Source organism: Benincasa hispida, chromosome 4 (assembly GCF_027475165.1).
Source record: "Benincasa hispida cultivar pf3 chromosome 4, pf3_genome.v1.1, whole genome shotgun sequence".
Lineage (NCBI taxonomy): Eukaryota > Viridiplantae > Streptophyta > Magnoliopsida > Cucurbitales > Cucurbitaceae > Benincasa > Benincasa hispida.
The window spans coordinates 42,730,672-42,753,006 of NC_143481.1; the positions used below are offsets into that span (position 1 = coordinate 42,730,672).

General features: G+C 36.0%; 1 protein-coding gene across 2 annotated transcripts; it reads right to left on the minus strand.

The window, feature by feature from the left end:
- Positions 1-14,869: 14,869 nt before the first annotated feature.
- On the minus strand, positions 14,870-19,493 carry LOC120075011 (Nucleotide-sugar transporter family protein). 2 transcript variants are annotated; one of them, XM_039028147.2, is made up of 6 exons: positions 19,213-19,493; positions 18,598-18,846; positions 16,241-16,425; positions 15,950-16,150; positions 15,561-15,722; positions 14,870-15,452 (listed from the first exon to the last, which is right to left on the minus strand). In XM_039028147.2, exons 2-6 carry the CDS (start codon positions 18,725-18,727, stop codon positions 15,123-15,125), a joined length of 1,008 nt encoding a protein of 335 aa, XP_038884075.1. In that variant the 5' UTR covers positions 18,728-18,846; positions 19,213-19,493; the 3' UTR covers positions 14,870-15,122. The 2 variants fall into 2 exon arrangements, with proteins under 2 accessions (XP_038884075.1, XP_038884076.1); XM_039028148.2 differs by having other exon boundaries at positions 18,934-19,390.
- Between the last annotated feature and the right edge of the window lie 2,842 nt (positions 19,494-22,335).

Below are 22,335 nucleotides of genomic sequence, written 5' to 3' on the forward strand. Positions count from 1 at the left end.
TGAAGGCAAAGAAAAGAAAAACTTCTTTTTTTGAGCTGCCGTCTAGGAGCCGCGGGGTCACCAAGCCATGACTGCAAAGCCACTAGCTGTGAAATAGTGCCAAGCCAAAAGCCCTCCTTTTGTGAGCCACGAGCCACGAGCCGTGAAGTCGTTAGCCACCGCTTCTTTTTTTGAGCTGCCGTCTAGGAGCCGCGGGATCACCAAGCCATGACTGCAAAGCCACTAGCTGTGAAATAGTGCCAAGCCAAAAGCCCTCCTTTTGTGAGCCACGAGCCACGAGCCGTGAAGTCGTTAGCCACCGCTGTGTTGTTCGTTTGTCGAGCTATTGCGACCGTTCTACCATCAAATGCCATTGCGTCATTCGCCATCGCTAACAGCTCATTATCTGTGAGTCTTAGTTGAACACTCACAGATTTGGCACTTTTAGACGAGATTTCTATCGCTGCTCTTATCGCTCGTCGCTCATTACTCGTCGAAAATGGAATCAAAACGAGGGGTGGAAAAGGAGGAGGGAACACGCGACTTAGGGTCTTTTTTTTATTACCTAATTTAATTTCAACTTTTTTTCTTTTTTGAACTAATTTAATTTTCCATTTTTCTTTTCTTTTCTGTTTTTTTCCCTTCTATCCTTTTTTTTCTTTCTATCTTTTTTCTAACAAAATTAATTTCAACTTTTGTTCTCTCTTTTTTTTTAACTTTTTTTTTACCTCTTTTTAAAATTCTCTTTTTTTTTTGTTTGAAATTTAATTATATTTATACTAAATTGCCCTATTGCTCTTTTTTCATAGGAATCAAAGCTACGAGTAAGTTGCATTTCAAAGAGTAACTTTTTTGCTTAGTTTCTCAACTTCTATGTATCTCTGCGAAAGGTGGTTTTTTTTTTTTTTTTTTTTTTTTTTTTGGCAACAGTGTCCCAATTTGCAACCGCCACCTTTGCTGATTTTAGGGAAGACTGGTTCATCTAAACTAAATCATCTTGACCTTAGAGAGGTTCGAATCATCTTGACTTTAGCGAGAGCCAGACCGTTTTCCCCTAGAGAATCACATTATTTTTAGAGAAGGCCGAATCATCTTACCGTTAGAGAGGTCGGGTCATCCACCCCTAAAGAGGGTCAAATCATCTTTCTCTTAGTAAGGGTCAGATCATCTGACCCTACCGAATCATCTCACTCTTAGAGAGGGTCGGATCATCTTACCCTTAGAGAGGGTTGGGTTATCCACCCCTGGAGAAGGTTGGATCATCTTGCCCTTAGTGAGGGTCGGATGATCTGACCCTACCAAACCATCTCACTCTTAGAGAAAGTCGAATAATCTTGTCCTTAGAGAGATCCATGTCATGTTCTTCTAGAGAGGTCGGGTCATCTAATCCTGGCAAATCATCTCACCCTTAGAGAGAGCCGGATCATCTTCCCCCAGACAGGGCCGGATCACCTTGCGCGCTTGTATCATCTAAAGATAATGACATTAGAAGGCTCCTTCAATCTTCTCTGTCCATTCGAACTCAACATATGTCCAAGCCCTGTGGAGCTCGCCATCCGCCTCTTTTAAATTGTACAATTGAAATTTATTTCTCTTTGGTGATATTTTTATTTATTTTTTTTTTTGTAGAGCAATGGTTCACTTCACAGAACATATAATGTCTGGGAAGTAACATCTTGTAATTCTTGAAGACAGGAATCAACCTTTAACAAATGGACTTAGCCTATTTGTGGAGGAGCCATTAATTGGTCCTTTCACAAATGTATGGCCTGATTCTGGCAACGACCGACCCCACTTGAATTGTCAGTGGAAGTTCCCTTGACTTAGGAAGAAAAAGTATGGATATTACAATCCTCAATTCATAACAAAGCTCCTATTCCTGATCGGGTGTTAACTCTTGGGCATCACATGATTGATGGGGAGAGACCGTTGTAATGCCAACATAAAAGTCCTAGAAAATTCACCTTTAGCGACTGATACTGGGAGTGACTAGAGTTCGTAGTTGGTCGAAATGAACGGACGCTTCACGCTATCTGTTTGTTTGATGTGGTGACGATCTCTTTGTATATGTATGATTGAAATCGTGACAAGACTTGAGCTTTTCGCGAATCTTGGTGTCCATCGACCAATACCCTACACATCATGGCAGGTGAATTATCAGTCTCCCTATAGGACCTATTGTCATTTGGTGGCCTTTTGATTAAAGGGGGCTTCTACGAAGAGGTCATTCCCTGTCTTAGAGAGCTAATTGGCTCTCGGGACAAAAAGAGATATCTCCTAAAGTCTTGTAAACATCATTTCCAAGTGTACCATTCAATAATTTGCTTGCAGAAAGATCATGCATTGTAGGAAAAATCGTGCGTTGTCTTCTAAGAATGAATCCCTAGTGACCATTAGTTTGTGGATTTCATTTTGGTTCTTCAGGGATCAAAGATATGAAAAGCCTACTACTCGAAAGTAAAAGAAAGCCTCTTATTCCTGGTTTACTCAAAATCCAGATGACAGAGACATCAAACCACGGGATTGGCAGAGTAGAGAAACATATTATCCAAGGAACTCGAGATAGAAGACGATTTGAAGGATAAAACGTACTTGGCTGCATTTTTATCCTGTTGGTTGTGTCTTTTGGTATTCTCACAAAAAGGAGCTTATCTTCATCCTGGAGTCTTTAAGATTGTTAGTTTAATGGCCAACGGGAAAATGTATAGCCTTGTGATTTCAGTTCTAGCCAATATTTACCATGACTTAAGGTTGATATCTAAAGCTTTAACTCTGATTGGACGCATGGACTTTTATTTTCCCATGCATTATCTCTATGGTTGGTTAGCTCACTATTTCAACACCCATTACCCTGTTCCAGTGGATGTCTAGGGTCCAAAAATGGCCAACTTTTCTGGCAAAGGTGGCTCAATTTACATTGAAGAATATGAAGCACGAGAACTGATCCATAAAGGTGCAAATATCCAATGGCATGTGAATTCTCAAAACCGGAGCAGATATGAGCATCTGATTGATGATAGATATCTATCCTTTTACCAATCCTACCAAATCTTCAGTATGCAATCATGCTAGCTATCATCTCAATGTAGGAATATTTTGATCATAGAATCATATAGTCTTTATTAGTTTGGTCGGCAGTTCGGATTTTACCAAGATATCCCTAATGATATAGGGAAAATTCCACATGCCTTCACATTCTATAATGTGATATTTCATTTCAGGGTCTGGACTAAATGTCGATTGTTGTCTTAAGTGTTTATACCAGCCCGCATGTTGGATCCATGCAACCACATTACTCCATGATATAGGAAATGATGGTTGACAATATATGAGAGTTATTTTCAGGATAACACACATCACTTAATGAGTTGCACTATCCCTACCCCCTTGCATACTAAGCTACCCAAGAATAAAGGGAGTAATCAAGGTGGCAAACAAACCCGAGTTAAAGAGGCAGCTCCCACCCTTCATAAAGATGTTTCGTCCATGAGGAAAAAAGTCATAGTAGAAACAGTGATCATCATTAGAAAATACCTTTAAAGAAGGTGAAGATGCTCGGTGATGATTTTTTTGAAGGAGTTCCAAGTGCCTCGGCAATTCCTAGTGATACAGTAATACTAGTATGTATATTTTCCCTTTATGTTCTCTTCGTTCAACTCTTTAGCAAATAATTCATTTATTTTTTTCTCTTTTTTTTTTGTAGCCACCCTTGAGAAATCATCTTCAGGAACTTCCAGAGCAGTGTAGCGAAGAATCTTTAGTGGGAGCTTACGCTTCAGATTCATCCATTGAGAAAATTGTTACTTGTAAATCGTCATTAGTTGAAACACTCATACTACCCTCATAGCCCCTTAACATTTTCAAAGAAATTTGATGTGGAAAATAGAAAGTAAGGGTCGAGAATGTTGAAGCTTTAAATCATTCTCTTGACGAGGTTGGTCGTTCTGAAGTGCCTCAAATGAGAAAAATCATGTCCCTTCCTAGTCCCCTCAAGATTTTCGAGCCAACACAATGTGTAAATGGTGAACCAGTTACTGAGCACCCTGAAACTTCTCTATATTTTTGGGAGGTAGTGGTTTCAAACATCTATCAGAAAGCAGCCATATATATGTGGGAGGTAGTTCAAGACAAGATTGTGCACACTTCTTTTTAGCACGTACCAAGCCTTAAATCGGAAATAGCAACGATACTTTCCGGCATTTCGAAGATTCATCAGAGCAATTTGGCTCATCTTCAAGAATTTTTTACTATTTATCTTAAAAGGGTAGATAGTTTGAACGTAGTGCAATCTTCATATTTCGCACAATTTCCTTTCACCGAAAAGGACCATCGATTGGGCGAGATGACATTCCGCATGAAAGAAACTCCGACTTTAATTAGCTAATTATGAGAGGAAGACAAAGTCATTCAAGAGCGAGCTGCCCGAATATCCTTGGAAAAGTAGGAGCTAGAAGCCAAACTTCAAAGTTTAGACGCTGAGTCCAAGAAGCTGTCAAGTTTATCCCCTGAGAAAAAAAGAGGCCATAGCTGAAAAAGAACTTGAAGTTGCCAAAACCCAGGAAGAAATCAATACTCTTGAGAGCACCCCCACTATAACTGATGCGGGTATTGAGGCTTTAGCTATAGTTCGCAAAAACATGAAAATTGCACATGAAGAATTAAAAGACTTCAAGTGGAAGCTCTGACTTGAGCCAGCTCCTCCTCCGTCTCCCCCCTTTTTTTATTCAATCTTTATTGTTTTGTATATGTGACTTTGAATATTTGAATTTAATGGAAATAATTTTTTTTTTGTGTGTGTGACTGCACTTAAATTTTATTTTAAGCTACCTACGTACCCTTTATGATAATGGGATCATGTCATAATGTAGTTTAATAGATTTTTTTTGGGATTGTTCACCTTTTAAGCTCATGTGGGCTAGGAGCACCATGCAGTTTATACTCTTACGGTAAAGAGGTGGATCTGTTTTTTTTTTTTTTTTCTCTCTTTTACATATTTATTAAGCATAAAATTTCTTAAGAAATTTTCCGTTGATTGGGTTAACTCTTAATCCATCTTGATCAATGATCTTGTATGCTTCATTTGTGTAGAATTCTTTGACGATGTAGGGTCCATCCCGTTTAAATGTGAACTTATTTCGTGTATGTCTCGTCGTGATGATGGGTCTTCTTACAACAAGCACCAGATCACCAATTTGAAAAGATCGAGGTTCCACGTGCTTATCAAAGGTTTTAGACATTTGTGCTTAGTAACACTTCGATGCCTGTTAAGCTTCTAGTCGTCTTTCATCAAATGCTTCTAACTCTTGAAGACGTAACTTGGCATTGTCTTCTATAGTCAAACTCTTTTGCATTGCCATCCTTAGTAATGGAATTTCTCGTTCCAAAGGGAAGACAACTTCTACTCCATAAACAAGAAAATATGGTGTAACTCCTATAGGGGTACGATGAGTGGTTCAATAAGCCCATAATGCCTCATAAGTATTCTCTTGCCAATCTCTCTTTGACTTAGAGACAATTTTCTTTAGCAGGTTGCACAACATTTTGTTGAATGCTTATGCTAACCCATTTGCAGCGGCGTTGTACATGGATCTTGTAATACTTGAACTTGAATTTCTCACACAAGCTGTCCATTAAGCCATTGGAGAATACCTCCCATTATCTATCACAATTTGATGGGGGATATTGTATCGGTAGATGGTGTGAGTATGGATAAAGTCCACCACGTTTTCCTTCTTAGTTTCTCTCAAGGCGATGGCCTCAGCCCAACTTGAAAAGTAATCAGTGGCTACAAAGATGTAAGAATGTCCTGTTGACGACTTAGGTGTTATAGGGCCAACAAGATCAAGTTTCCATGCTTCAAAAAACCATGAAGCTACAGTTGGATGTAGAGTCTCGGGCGGTTGATGAATGAAGTTTGCATGGTATGAAAAGCCTCACACTTCTTTACATACCTCATTGAATCTTGGATCATACTTGGCCAATAGTAACCCATCCTTTTTAGTTGGAACTGAGCTTTGGTCTAGATTTATGTGCACTGCAAATGCCTGAATACGCTTATTGCAAAGCTTTCATTGATTCCTCCTTTCAAAGGCATCAAAGAAAAAGCCTTTCAAGGGAGCATCGTTATAAAACCCTTTGTAAGAAATGAAGTGAGCAACTTTTCTTTGAATCTTAGTTTTATGGCGAAGGTCATCAGGAAGCCTTCCATGCTGAAGGTAAACTGTTATAGGTTGTCGTTAGTTTTCTTTATCAGTTAAGTAGATTGATATCGCATTCATTTCTTTACACGTAGTCTCGACCAGAGGTATAACCCACCTTCAACAAAGCATTATACTTAGAGATACGTCATCTATAACTGTTAGGACAATAACCAATTTCGCCAAGGCATTCACCTTTTTATTTTCTGACCTCGGGACATACTCCAACATCACGCTTTTGAATTTCTCCATCAATTATCTGCCATAAATGAAGTAAGGCTTCAAGTCATTATGCTTCACATTATACTTGAGTAAGAGCTGATTGATTATCAACTTTGAGTCATAAAAAATCTCTATGCATGATACTCTAATCTCCAGCCATCTAGAGGCCGGCTATCAAGGCCTGGAATTTGGCGACGTTGTTCGAGCACAATTTAGCAAGCGCAAAATTATAAGGCAACATGTGTTTCTCAAGTGAAATGAGGACGATGCCTGCCTTCACACCATTTCTTCAAGTTGCACCATCGAATAACATGATCCAAGGCTCCGTGACTTATGTGAAGAGAACGTCATCATCGAGCAAGTCTTCACTTAACTTCCAATTTGATAGAATTGGGTGATCTGCTAAGAAATCAGCCAACACTTGTTCTTTAATCACCTTTTGCAACACATAGACAATGTCATATTGCTGAAGTATGATTGCCCATTTGGCCAAATGTCCAGAGATGATTGGCCCAGATAGAAAATAGTTGAGGGGTTGACTTTTGCAATTAGACGAACTGTGAAAGCCTGTATATAGTGTCTCAGCCTATCGATAGCGAAGAAGAGTGCAACACATTTTCTCAATTGAGAGTAATTGATTTCAACTCCGGTTAAAGTCTTGCTTAGATATTAGAGGGCACACATTTTTCCCTTTTCTCTTTTTTGTGCCAACAATGCCCCCATCGATCTTTCTTGCACGACAATGTACAATATCAATGACTTGCCTGCTACATGAGCACCTAGGACAAGAGGACTAAGCAAGTACCTTTTTATGCTGTCGAAAAGAATTAAGGCAGGCCTCATCTCATTCAAAATTTTCTCCTTTTCTCATCAATCTTTGAAAAGGTTGACATCGACCAGCCAAGTTAGAAATAAACCTCTGGATGTAAGCCAGATGTCCCTGAAGACTTCTTAACTCATGTAATTCTTTGGCCTTGACATCTTCTGAATGGAATTGATCTTGGATTGTTCTATTTCATTCCCTCGATGCCTTACAATGAACCAAGAAACTTCTCTGAGGTTACACCGAACTCGCACTTGAGAGGATTCATCCTCAACTAGTATTTTCATAGGCGATTGAACACAATTATCAAATACTTCAAATGATCTTGTCGTTTCTTAGACTTGACCACGAGATCATCAACATAACATTCTACATGCTGTTCAACATACCATCAAATACCTTCTGCATGGCGCATTGGTAAGTAATGACAACATTCTTCAACTCGAAGGGCATCACCTTGTAACAATATATTCCTTTTGGAGTCTGAAAGGCCATCATTTCCTTATCAATGAAAGCCATTCTTATTTGGTTATACTCGGGCAATCCATTCATAAAGGCCAAGGCCTCGTGCCCTATTGTCGCATCAACCATGATCTCCATGACGGGAAATGGAAAATCATCTTTCAGGCATACACTGTTTAGATCATGAAAGTCTACGCAAACACGAAGCTGTCCATTCTTCTTTCTAACAGGGAGAATGTTGGCTATCCACATTGGGTACTTGACTTCGTGGATAAACCCTGCTTCAATCAAGTTATTGACCTTAACTTTAATATGAGGAATAAGCTTTGGTCGAAAGCGTCATTGGGCTTGCTTAATCGATCGACACCCTTGTTCAATAATGTAATGATAGACTGCTAACTTTGGATCAAATCCTCACATCTCTTTGTAAGACCAAGCAAAAATCTCCCTATATTCAATGAGTAAACTCATATATTCACCTTTCTTCTCACCAAAGAGAGATGCGCTAATGAAAGTCGGGCGTGGCTCTTCTACTATGTCAAGATTCACCTCTTTAAGTTTATCCACTATGGATTGACCACCATCCTCTAGGCCTAGTGGAGCATCTTCCACATCCTCTTCGGCCATTTCATTTTTGGACTCTTCGATGATGGTAATGTAGTGACATGAAGTTTTACCTTCCTTCTGCTCTAAGCTTCCATTCTGAGGGCTAGTGAAGATAACATTACACCTTTTTACCTTCAGGGAACCCTTGCTTGTGTTGAGAGTAACGAAGATCTTTCTTTTCATACTAAAGAAACGACACTATGAACTTCTCTGTCACTTCTTGCTTCACAAGATATTTCTCACATTATGAACTTTCAATATCCTTGTGCTTGAGGTGCCGCCAGATTGACGCGCGAGATATCGACTTCTTCTTTCTTATGGCTACATTAGAGACGACACCATGAGTTTCTCTTTCACCCTTTATCTCACTGAAGACACCTTGCTGAAGTGGTCATCAACACCCTCGTGCCCAAGGCGATAAAAAATTGACTTGTGGGTTTCCTTTGCTTTTTTTCGAAATTGCACCTAATCTTTCGAAGGATGATGGTCGCGTCACTACTAAAGATTGAGAGACGATTTCTTCTTCTTCTTCAGAAGGCATAGTTAACCTTCAAAAGGCTGAATGTCAGACAGAGCTGCGGGTCATACATGGACTTTCTTTCTCTACTCCTGTCATGCTCAATCTCTCAAATACCAAAGCACGTGTGACAGGCGGTCTAATGCAGTCGAAGGCTGAGGTTCTTTTATCCTTGCTCTCTCTTTCTCCTGCATCATCGACTTCCTCTGCAGGTATATGGTTGTTGTCGACTACCTTTTCCTTCACCCTTCTGGTTATGTGAACTGGCTTTGATGACTCATATCTAAGCCCTTCTTCGATCTAGGTATAGCATGCCCCTCCTACAAAAGCTTCTTTTGGGTTGAAGAAAGCTCGGGTCGCTCATAAATTCTTAAGCTCTTAAACTCAATGTGAGTCGTGAAGTCATAACCTGCTTTCTTCAGATGTTTGTAAGCTTTAGGATCGAACCCGTATTTCGTTTGTGTTTCGGGCATATTTAACTTTGTCAATTCTCCCTTTGGTTTATGGATTTCATGCTTCGTTATCAAAGTGAGTGGTGTAACGAAATTCTCCTTTAATATTTCAGTATCATCGACCTTTAAGCCTTTTGAGCATTCCGTAAAAGGTGACTCACCCTTCTTGCATCTCGACAAAGGAACATAGTGCAAGATCAAAGGACTTGGAGCCTTTTCTACCTTTAAAATCAGTGTATTTGTAATGTTGGTGGATGCCTCACTCCTCTTTGAGCTAGAGGCTCGTGCTTTATCGCCTATTTCTTTTTCTGCATCTACTTGTGATTTCGACTTAGATTTACCTCCATCCTTTATTAATGGAGTCTCTACGGGCATTGCCTCACCAACACTCTCACTCTTTAAATAAAACTTCGCATCTGCAAAGTAAGACTCAGCTTCTAAAAATGGATCAGAGTCTACTTCAACTTTTTTAATACCATCTTGATAGAACTTGAAATGTTGATGCAGTGTCAACGTTATCACCCTATTTTCATGAATCCAAGAACGTCCCAGCAGCAATATATAGGTGGTCTTCGAGTCTATGACATGAAACAACGTGTTGAACTTCAGGTTGCCAATGAGGAGTTCTAAACGTATAATGTCTATCGCCCTTTGGTTGCCTTGGTTGAAACCTTGAATTACCAATTTTCTATTTGAAAATTCTTCCATGAGGATGCCAAATTGCTTCATAGTTGTCTTAGGCATTATATTGACGATTGATCCATTGTCGATGAGAATTCGACCAACTCTCTGTTTTTTAACGTATCCCAAAACATACAATGGTCGTGGATATACAGCAAAAGACATTTGTACGCACCCTAGAGGTCGGTGTGCTAGATGTGTTTGACTTTAACAACACATCGATGAGAGCCGTCTTATTTGCTTGAGGGAGTGACAACAGGTCATCTATGTTGAGCGATGGTAAGTCTTTTGATTCTTTCATGGTTTTCGATGAACTTGGAGGAGTATCCTCTTTTTCTATCATGCTGACAGCATAACATGCAACAACCTTTGGCGTTTACCTCGAACATCAGCCATGGAAGTTCTCCGGAAGGAAATCTACTAACGTCACCTGGGTTGAAGGAAGTTCTCATCTTCCTCCTTAACAAGCTTGGGCTTCCAAGCCTTCTTTTTTCCCTTCATTTTCTCAGTCATGTTCCCTCTTCTATAATTTTGATAGGAGGGTAACTCTTTTTGGGTAGGACTCAAATTTCTCTTCTTTCGATGCATTACGAGAATCCATCCTTCATCATCGTCACTATCAACATGTTCTTCTTTGTTTTCAAAGTCTATCATTTAGATCGCTTGCTTAAACTGAATGACCACAGGTTCGAGGGTCGCAAACTGGACCAAACTCTCTCTTTCATCATAACATATAGTAAATGTTGGAGCATTCGAAGTTACTGCCACTGTGGCATGATTTGTTTAAGCAACCTTGTCCAGATCCAACTCAATCTTCCTCTCACAAACCAACCCTAGAATCAGCTCCTTCAGCATGAAACATTTTTCAACTAGGTTGCTAATGACCCTGTGATACTTGCAGTAGTTAGGATCGTCCACTTTCCTTTCCTGTTCCGGTCATTTACATTCCGGTAGCTGGATAAGTTGCTTTTTTAGCAGTTGTTCAAGCATATCAACATCATAGTCAAGAAACGGATAAACTTTTCCCTACATCTCTTTCAAAGTTAGGTGACCTCTTTCACCTCCCTCGTTCTTCTTCTTAACTTTCTTCTCTTTGCCTTTTGAAGAAAATTTCAGCGGGGTCGTATTAACAACCATTGATTTCTTCGTGGCATTTTTTGTAATATTTTTAGCGCCTTTTGTTTCTTTCTTGTCCTTCTTCACTTCAAGAATCGGGAAATCTTTCATTCCCCTATTGGTAATGCTCAACTCCATATCGTGGGTGCGAGTTGCCAATTCTTCAAACGTACAGGACTTTATTCCCTGTAGAATATGGAGAAGTATCCAGTGCATACCTTGGGTGCACATTTCTACAACATACATTTTGGTGTGTCGGTCTTTGCAGTCCAGACTCAAAGCTCTCCATCAGTTGATGTAGTGGATGATTGGCTTCTTTTTCTGCCATTTGGATTTGTCAGCTCAATCATTCTGACAGTGCATCTAGTGCTATAGAAGCGGATAAAAAATTCTCTTTCAAGTTGTTCCCAACTGTCAATCACCTCGGGCTCTAGGTCAGTGTACCAGTCAAAAGCGTTTCCTTTAGGATTTTGACAAACTGCTTAACTAGCAGATCTCCTCTGGTTCCCATGTTCTCTCATGTTTCAACAAAGTGGGCAATGTGTTGTTTTGGGTTACCCTTCCCATCAAATTGCTGGAACTTCGGGGGTTAGTACCCAACAAGCATTCTCAAGCTTACAATTCTCTTGGTGTATGAATTAGAATATATAAAAGAGGTCTGGGACAAACTTCCATATTGAGCCCTTATGGAGGTCATGATCATATCTTGCAGCTGTTGGACCGATAAAGAGGTAACATAAGTTAATTGTTGCGGTTGGTTTTCCTGCAACATGGTCTTCCCTTTATCATTTGCTTTGAAAGAAGAAGTTTGACCCGATTCAGCAGTTTCACGAGCTTGCATCAGCTCTCTTAAGGCGGCGATCTCATGATCTCGCTCTCTACAACTTTCATTAGAAAATTTATCTTTCTTTCCATTTCAACTATGGCCGTTTCGACTGTTACATCTGCCATCATGACAAAAATCACATTTGGGTACGATTCTTTCTTTGACTTGCTGAAGGCAAAAGTAGAGTTGTAAAACAAGGGATTTTCTTGATGACAATCCCGCTTTTAGGAGACTCTGTCATATGTTTCAAGATGTTATACGCGATGACGACACTTTGCTCTTGCTCTTACATAACTTCCTTTGAACAACTGCGGGTGACAGGTCCCGTGTAAGAGTCGCTTGCAGCAGGTACTTTGGATGCAACTTTCTTTAGTGTCATTTATTTGTTTGAATGTTGAGAGAGATGAGAGATAGAGAGGTCTCACTGAGCATGTCAATTTGTTCACATGAGATTTTCAGAGCAACTTGTTTCATGGAGTTGAACTTGCGTTGATGTTGATATTGATGCTATGTGGTTCGGTCTCTAGTACTTGATCCTCTGATTCTCTCTCAATTGAATTCATACGCTTGACTTATGGATGCGGAGCGCGTGATGTTCACGAAGTCGAAGTCTTGAAAGAAACTTTGAATCTTCAGGAGACATGTGTCTTCGAGGAGTGTGCAGCTTCAAGAGTAGGGAGTCTTCTGATTGTAAAGAATTCTCTCTAGGCTCTATGAAGTGTAGAATTGCTCACTCCCCACAAATGAAAAAAGCTCCTCTATTTATAGAGTTCTCTGATGGGCTTCGTGGGCTTGGGCTTGGTTGATCCATGGGCCTGGCGACCCAATTAGTTGGACTTGGACCTACTTCGATATTTGGACAAAATTAAGCCCATTTTTTTGGCTCAACTGAACTTTAGCCCAAATTAAAATATCAAATTGGGCCAAATTAATTTCACTCAATCCAACGCTTGTGATGAAAACACATGGCATCATCGAATTCGAAAATTTATGTCTTCGACTTCAATTTGGGGACACATGTCAACTTCTAATTGATCCCAAATTCAATTATTTAGAATTTCGCCATTAATTTAGTGAATGATGTGACAATTTGTGATTGGTCCAAAATTTTTCCTTCAACAGACAAAATTACCACCAAATTAATAGTGAAATGACTTATAATGAAAGGATAAAATGGACCAATAAGGCTTCTCCCCAGTGTGGCTTTTCTATTATTTTTTATATCTCTTTTTTCTTTTTTCTTTTATCTTAATGAAAGGATAAAATGGACCAATAAGGCTTCACCATATTGTGACTTTTCTATTATTTTTTTTATTTTTTTTATCTTTTTATCTTTTATTTTAAATTCAAAGATTTGGTATGCCACATGTTACAATCTTATGTGATCCCATTTTTCTCATTTTCTTTTTCTTTTAATCTCTCGTCAACAACCCGCCACATGTCATCTTACAATTGGTTCATATTTGCCACATCACTACTTTGTCATCGGCCACATCAAAATTTGTTGCCAATCTTCTTTTCCGTATTTTTTTTTTGCCTGAACTCCGAAAACAAATCAAAATATATTGGAATCTTCTTTTTGAGCAAGTGAACTCAGATTGGAGGGTACACTTTTCACGGAAAACATGTCTTTTGGGTCATAACTCTAAATGATTTCATCTTTGGTGTCAAGTTGAGAATCAGAGATTGATGGAAAACGAAAAAAAAAAGAGAATTGACACACAAATTTATGTGATTCACTAACAGTGTGTTAGAACAGTATGTTATCTACATCCACAGGTATAGAGCATATTATTATTAGAGAGAATAATTCAGATTATAGAGTCAAAGACTGATGTAAAAGCTCCAAGAATTCAAAGAGTAAGCTTGTATTATTATTGAAAATTAGGGCTAGAAACCTATTTATACAATAATGATAACCGGTTGAACCAGTAAAATGGTTAAATGACCAAATTGTTAACCAACACAATTACTAAACTGTAGAACATATTTTAACTTGAATAAAAGACCTTATAACATATTAATTAATATATCTAACACTTTTAATATTAAGGGTTTATATATCACATTTTTCTAAACTTTTGGACCAAAAACATAAATAATGCAAATATACGAATATGTTTGACAGTAGCTCTCTCAGGAGGTGTATTCAAGAATGTGCTCAACTCTTTTGCTTTGTAATTCCTATTTTACCAATACTAGGAACCAACACCCACTCTGAGCTATCCAAGGATTTATGTCAATAATAATTTGGTTTATTGCCCACCTTCCATCTGTATCCTTTTAAAAAGAGCTCTTTGACTCGAACACCGCTCCTCCAAGATTAGAACCTAAGGTGATATTGAGAAAATCACCCTTGTAAAGGTATTTCCCTCTAAGAGTTCTTAGATAAAAGAAACATAGCTTGATTAAATAAAGGTAAGAAAATCTTCATTCAATACATCCATACATGGGTTAGGTTTCTTCAATCTTCAATCCTTAGCCTCTTCTCTCTCTTGCTTTTTTATTTTTATGATCTGAGAAAATATCTCCTCATTTAAACTCTTGTAGTAATACATAACCATTTTTATTTTATTTTATTTTAATTCAATTGAAGAGGATATAGTTAACGTTATTCTTCTTTCAAAATCCTAAAAAAGATTATTGCTTAACCTTTTTTTCCAAACAAAAAAATGAGGAAAATAATAGAGCAATAAGAGTATGAAAAACTTATATTGATAAAAATCATTGCACCCGCATCAAGGAGTTTCAAGTTGTACACTACATTGATTCATTAATTTAAATTTAATTTCTTTTTTTTTTTTTTAACAAAAAAGGGAAAATTAGAAGTTTAAGATTTTAATTGATTTTTTCTTATTATTATTATTCCTTTATTTAAAAAATCAGTCTTTGTTAAATGAAGCCAAGAACCAATTAATCAAATCTATATATATATAATGCCCAAAAATACGAATATAAAAGATGTTGGCAGAGATCCGATTGAAATGCTTATGACCAAAATTAGTAGCTGTGATTCTGATAATAATTTTTTTAAAAAAAAATTGAAAGTTCCAAGAACACTTCCCTATCCTGAATTACACAATGCCCTCTGATAAATCGAATACTGTGAGAAGAAAAAAAAAATTGAAAATTAGAGAGAAATGGGGAGATGAATAAATATGAGAAATATGATCGTCATTCTAAACTCAGCAAATTAAATTAAAAATTTTTCTTTTTTGGAATGAATGAGCCACACTCTCCTTTAGACCTTCCCATCATGTTCAGTAGAATCTGTTAAACCACCATGTTTTTGTTGTCTAACTGTCGGGAGTGTGTGGCTTCGACGTTCTTTTCCACCGGGTTTCGACGAGGCATTACCGTACCAGATCATCCCGATGACAGCTATGATCATTCCCAAAACTACCTGCATGTTAAGCCCTTCCTTCCCAAAGAAGAAGAATCCCATGATCAAGACAAGGATTGTTTTCATGTGGCCAAGAACTTGAAATGACACAGCTGTGAATCTGCCTATGCAGATAAATTGGCTAAGATTGGTTCCCACAGCAATGGAGCAGGAGAGAATTATGAAAATCTGTGAAATTTGCCAAATGGGAAAATGTTGAGCAAAAGCAAGTTCATGAACAATAAAACTACCCAAACAAGGCATAATTTTTAGAATAGAAGTAATCAAATAACTTACGGTAGAGGCTAAATTGTAGTCATATTGGTCTACCCTCTTGTTCGTCAACCAGTAGTCGAGAAAGGGTCCGACCAATAGAAGAGACCCGGCCTGTGCTGGAGCCGTGTGTCCTAACAGGTTGAAGGAACTCAGCGAATACTTCCGTTGGAGGAAATGCACATACTGCAGATTGAAGTTTTATTGATGTCATTATTGTCATAGAAGGAATTTGGAAAAATGTTGTCATTTTTTGTTTATGTTTTTAGGAATGGGATGGGCGTGTCAGGTGATTCGTAGTTAAGAACGAGTGCTTGATGTTTACGCTTTCGGTAAAAAAAAATGAAATCCAGTAGCATGATCTGGAAACAAAGATCTTAGAGATAAATGTTAGAGGAATGTGAATAACTTACGTATTGCTGCAGAGAAGTGCTCCATACGGCGATAAAGGCAGCAACAAAGCCTCTGGTATTAACACTGACATCAGTAACAGTACATACTCCAACGCCCAAGAGAACAACTGCAATGCTCAACTTCGTGTCTCTGGAGTACCGAATCTTGTCCAAGACGACTTCCAACAAGCAAGAGACAGGAATCATACTTAGCTTTGCAATCTGACAACAGAACATGAACAATATGAAATTTGAGAATAGTTATGATAATCCAATTAAGAAAACAAAATAAATGATAAGAGTTAAGTTTACCTGATAAAATCCCACAGAATTCCACATCAGGCTAACATTCATTCCAACAATAGAAAAGTTGGCAAATAGTACAAATTTTAGAAGCTCTGGAAAAGGGAGATGAGAGGCTTGAATATAACCAAGCCACCTTAGAATGACAGTCATCAGGGTGGTTGTTGCAAAATGCAAACCTGTTAAAGTTGTGGCTGCAAGGTAGTGATGTATACATAATTAGAAACAAAGATCCAACGAGCAGCATATTATGAAGGCATAAAGCAAATTAAATGATCACTATTTACGACCTACAATTTTCCACCACCAATTACCAAACTTAACAATCACACTTCAAACTTTGAGGTTCAGACCTCATAAGTCATACCCACTTTTTCTAGGTTCAATACCAAACTAGAGCAATCGGATAGAAACTTTTCACCTGTTTCTTTCTTATATATAGTAAATTGGATTAAAATATCATTTTAGTCCATGTACTTTCAATTGTCCAATTTTAGTTTCCATACTTTCAAGAAATCTAAAATTTAGTCTTCATAGCTTCTAATTTAATCCCTCAAAGTTCATTTTTATCGAAATTAACTAAATAATAATAATAATAATAATTTTCATATGAGGGAAGACGTCATTTGAATTTATTTTCACCTAAGAAGCACGGACACTTTAATTTGGCTAGCCTGTCCGTGTCCGACACTTGGACACTCTGACACTCATTGGACATGTATCAAACATTTGTTAGTGCAATAGATATGTTAGACACTAGTTGTATAAAGCCAAAATAGGACCAACATTTGGTAGATATGCATCAAACTCTTCTTATATGTATTAAGTCAACACATATATAACAAAAATAATAAAATTTGAGAGCATACTACATCGAATTAATTTTTTAAATATAGAAATAAATAAACTCGTTAACTTTAAATTTCCTTCTTGTTATGTTAAAAAATATATATTTTAATAAATGTGTCCTTGGTATGTCCATGTCCTAGATTTTTTTTAAAAATGACATGTCATCATGTGAGTGTCATGTCGTATCTGTGTCTCGTATCCGTATCCGTGCTTCTTAAATTTTCATAATTTATAAGCGGAACTAATAGACTAAATTCTGTTTGGAACAAATCAACACAAACTAATTGTTGGGACTAATTTTATGATTTCATCGAAAGTAAACTTGGGACATTTGAAAGTAAAGGGGACAAAATAGTAAAGAACCAAAAGTACTAAAGACCAAAATGGTAATTTAACTAATAAATTTTTAGTTTTACCTTCTCCAACAATTTGCCATTAAACTTTAATCCAAAAAGTGCTCAAAGCAATAAAGCAGTTAGGCACATACAACATTCCTAGAATTACAAAGCATCACTGTTCTTAATTTCTTCGAAACAGGAAGGAGTTTACTATATCAACAGGATTAATAATGAGATCACTTATGTGTTTCTTAACAATATCACTAAGTTATACATAGTTAAAACTGTCAATCGCTCAATCCAACAGTTAACCTCCCTTCAAGATTAATGCTCAAGCACATTCTGCCTGATGTTTGATCCACACCACATGACATAATTCTCCACCAATTTTCAATCACTTTTGGTTGAAAAAGTATACGAGCTACAGCTCACCTAGAAAAGATAATATTGTGGGATGACTTTATTTTGGTAAAATGTATAGTTTCAGAAAACTCCAAAAACATATATCCAGTTATTGATATGCAATAAAAATCAGCTGCATCTTTTCATTTTGAGCACCTATCCGTCATATTCTGCAACCAACCTACCTTATAGATAAGCCACTTGGAGATCTTTCCTTTAATCTCCTTGGCTTTTGTTGGGGAGGACATTTTCTAGTTAATCTAATAGTTTCTAATAGGGAAAGCACCACTTATACACATACATATCAGTTTCTCATTCCTAGCCTCCTCCCCCTTATTATTAATTTTTATTGATTATAGCCATGTAGGTTCCGTGCAGATTACAGCTATGTTTCCTACTCCATTATTAGGATAACCAAATATATGGACTAAAACTGTGCTTTAAGAAGGAAAAGCAAGTGTGCAAATTTAGACGGTGAATGAAACTTGAGAGAGTCATTATTTCTCAAGCAATCACATGGACAGCACCAGAAAACAAACAGAAGTTACTAAAGATGGTAGGAACCTTCTTAAGACAGCAATGATAAGACCAATAATGGAAACAGGAGAATGCAGATCATAGACCAAACTTGAAAAATAAGAGAATATCACTATCTCTTAAGCAACCATATAGAATTCCAGTAACTAACCCCTAATCTCTATATCCTAAAGAAATAGATATGATAAACACAAAGAAGGTATAAATAACATAAACAAAAGAGATGAAGAAAATAATTACCGAAGCTGAAGCCATAGGTAGCCATGAGAGCCTTATTCACGATTATAATTCCAACAGAAGTTACAACGTTAAACATCCATGCGGCTGCATCTACAGCCGCTTTCTTGTCAGCTTTGCTAGATGGAGCCATTTTCAAGAAAAAAAAAATCCTAACACGACTTCCGCGAAAACCTTTATTCCTCAGCTTCCATGAAAGTTGGATCACATCTACACAAATTCCATAGTTTACAGCAGAAGTAACGATATACACTGCAAATCCAAAGAACATCAAGTGAGAAACTCAAAAAACTTAGGATTCGCACAGATTACACAATAACAGTAGTAACAAATTCATACCTAATAAAACAAGTCGAGAATACTACAACAGATCCAAAAAAAAAAGTAAAATAAAAAAACGCGATCAAGGTAGAAGGAAAGAGCAAATTAAAGTGGAAGCAGATCTAGATGGAGAATGAGAATTAAAGACAGAGATAGAAGATCCAAAATTAGAGAATTGTGGAAAAAACAAACACAGATCCATCGGCGATTCAACGAAGCAGAAAGGGAATCAGAGTTCAGAATAGCAAAATCAAATGGAAACATGAATTAGAATGGAAAGAAAGGAATCAAACATACCGTCAAATTGATGGAAGCATGAAGAAAGAAGAGAAGGAGAGTGACAGAGAGAAGAAAGGAGTTAAGGGAGATTGAATTGAAATGGAGGAGCTGAGAGTTGGGATTTCGAACGGGTATGGATTATATTGAATGAGAGAGTTGGCGTTTGTGTTTTCTGAGATTCAGTTTTTTTTCTTTTTTTCTTTTTTTCTTTTTGGAAATGAAAATGAAAATGAAAAGGGAAACGGCAGGGGGAGGGCGGGCAGGCGGGCAGAAGTTCAGTTGGGCAATGAAAGGCTCGTGAGAAGATTTTGATGCCCCACGATTTCTTAGTTGGGCTCTAATGGGGCCCACTTTCTCTCGCCGTGCCTTATAGTGTGTTAACAAGTCTTAAAACTCCACTTTGTCTTTCACTTCTACACTATTATTATTTTGGAAAGCTTCCCGACCTCTTTGGATTGATTAGAGAAAAAATATATATATTTATTTAAATTATTTTAATAAATATATTTAAAATACGATTTGAAAACGCTTCAAAAATTATTTGGAGTGATTGTCAAATATTTTAAACTTTTTCCAAAATGACTCATTTTCAAAATTAAAGGAAAAAGAGATTGCAGCGGAAGATCGTGATTCAAGAGGTACTTCAAAGGTTAGTGTTGAAACTCTATTTTAGTTTATGAGCATGTTGTTTTTTAAGTTAAACCAAACATACTCTTAGTCTTCCAAGTTTTAAAAAATATTTACATCTAGTTTTTAATGTTATTTTGAATGCTAAATTGAGTTATGAAGTTTAGAATTAAAATATTAGAGTTAGGAGGTATGTGTTTGAAGTGTGTAGTTGTCTAGTTTGAAGTTGGAAAAGATAAAAAGGGAAAGATGAAGTTTTTTTAATAAATTTGCAAATTTCAAGAGTGAATACTATTAAAGTTGAATTATTTAACACTTATGATGTCGGTGAGCCAAACACCTCTAAAATTTTAAAATGTTTTATTCTTGAGATATACATTTTAATGTAGGCATGACCATTTAAATTTTGAATAATAATTGAGAAGAAGATGGAAGGAGGGAGGAGGGAGAGAAAAAAAATATAAATTTTAGAATTTTTTATTTTTAAGTTATATTGTCATGTCAACTAAAAGTGATTCTGATCTTGTAACCAAAATCTTAAAATTCAGAGATTAAAGTAGTAAATTTTAAAACCTTTGGAACCAGATACATGTGTATTTGAAAAGTAGAGGACCGAAAAGATAAATTCTTTTATTATTTTTAAAATAAAAATCATCAGGTAATTTTTGTTTAAGTCCAATTATTTATTTGGTAAATGATATCTTATTCAAGCTATGCTTGCATTAGTAAATATCTCTGGTTGAAAAATGTGAATATTTAAGTCAACCTAAATATAACTCAATTCGTTAGGATATAAAGTTTGAATCTCATACCTTACGTGTTATGAATCAAATGTTAGAGAACAAATCAACTTGTCAAGGTATTGTGTATCTTTGGGAAATAAGAGGTTTAAATCAATACCTTCACTTGTTGTTGAACTAAAAAAAACGGTAATGAAGATTTAAATTTTAGTACAAATATCAATTTTATGCCCTAAACTTTGTGGTTGTATCAATTAAAACCCTAAACTAATAATTATATTAATTTAAACCATAAACTTTCATAACGGTATCAATTCACATCCTCTACTAGATTTTGTTCAACTAACAGCATGTGAAATTTATGATTTGTGTCAAACTAAACTTCAAAATTTTCATAAGTCAATTGATTTAGTTGACTTTTCATTGTAATTACTTTTGAAGATCTTTCTTAAATCGATTCTCAAGGAGTATAGATTTCTTCAAAATGTCAGTTTTACAAAATGAACAATTATGACTAAGAGTCTAAATTGATTTATTTATGAAAGTTTAGAGATTTATTTGATGTAATTATAAGTTTTATACGAGGTCTTTTCAAACGAAACGTAATAAAGAGCGTAAATTGTTTCACTTATAAAAGTTTATAGTATAAATTATAATTATAAATGGATATTTTCCCTGAATTTTATTTAGTTCTCTCAACTTTTAGATTTTTTTTTTTAGTTCAAAATTTTAAGAAGTTTGTTTTAGTTTATGAATGTCTAAATTGTATATTTTAGTCCATCATCAACATCTAAGAGAAAAATAATTTTTCTTAAAATTTTGCTTTTAGCAAAATGACCATGGTCACCCAGCATTAGGTGAGTTGATATTATCTGTATGAAAATTGATGGGGGTTAAAATGGCTATTATTTAGAACTTCATTATAAAAATAGGCATTTTTAAATTTATAAATAAAAAAATTATAAGTTTACTGATCAATGATATGAGATATAAGCTTGATATAAATATGGTCAAATACTCATTTTGTTTTCCTATATGAACTTTTTAAATGTTTGATTTTAATTTTTAAATTTAAAGGTCTTATCCTCAAATTCTAATTTTTGAATTAATATTTTATAGAAGCTCAAATTGTAATTTTTAGACCACATTTGGTAATCATTTCGTTGTTAATTTTTAATTTTTTAAAATTAAGCCTATTTTATCTATTTTTTATAATGATTTGCATCTTTATTAAGTACAATAGTTCATGAATTCTTAGTTAAATTCTTTAAATTCCAAAAACTATTTTTTATGTTTTCAAATCCTTGACTTAGGTTTTGAATATCGATAAAAAGTAGATTAAAATGCAAGAAATTTAAAGGTGGCATGAGCTTTGTAAGTTTAATTTTCAAAACTTAAAAACAAAAAAAGTAAATTGTAACTATTTAGTTTTAAAAATTAAGTTTATAAACATCACTTTTATTTATTGGTTTATGTGTTTTGTTGTCTAAATTTTATGAGTGTTTTCAAAATCAAAACTAAATTTTGAAAACTAAAAAACAAAAATTCAAAAAACCTTTTTTTAAAAAAAAAAAATTATGAAATTTGTGTTTATATATGAGTACGAAAACAATGAGGAAGAAAAGGGGAGAAAACAAGTATAATTCTTTAAACTAAAAATAAAGAATGAAACGGTTATAAGATAGGATCTAAGTAATTACCAAACAAGACATTTTAATTTGTTGGCGGACCTCAAATATGTTAATATAAACACCTCTAATAAAAAAATGTGCTC

What these genes read in the sequence shown, in the direction of transcription:
- LOC120075011 (XM_039028147.2), bottom strand. Translation starts at nt 18,727, where the DNA reads ATGGCTCCATCTAGCAAAGCTGACAAGAAAGCGGCTGTAGATGCAGCC. An exon ending in TACCTATGGCTTCAGCTTCG is followed by an intron (nt 16,426 to 18,597) that starts GTAATTATTTTC and finishes ACTACCTTGCAG; the next exon opens with CCACAACTTTAACAGGTTTG. An exon ending in GCACTTCTCTGCAGCAATAC is followed by an intron (nt 15,723 to 15,949) that starts GTAAGTTATTCA and finishes TTCAATCTGCAG; the next exon opens with TATGTGCATTTCCTCCAACG.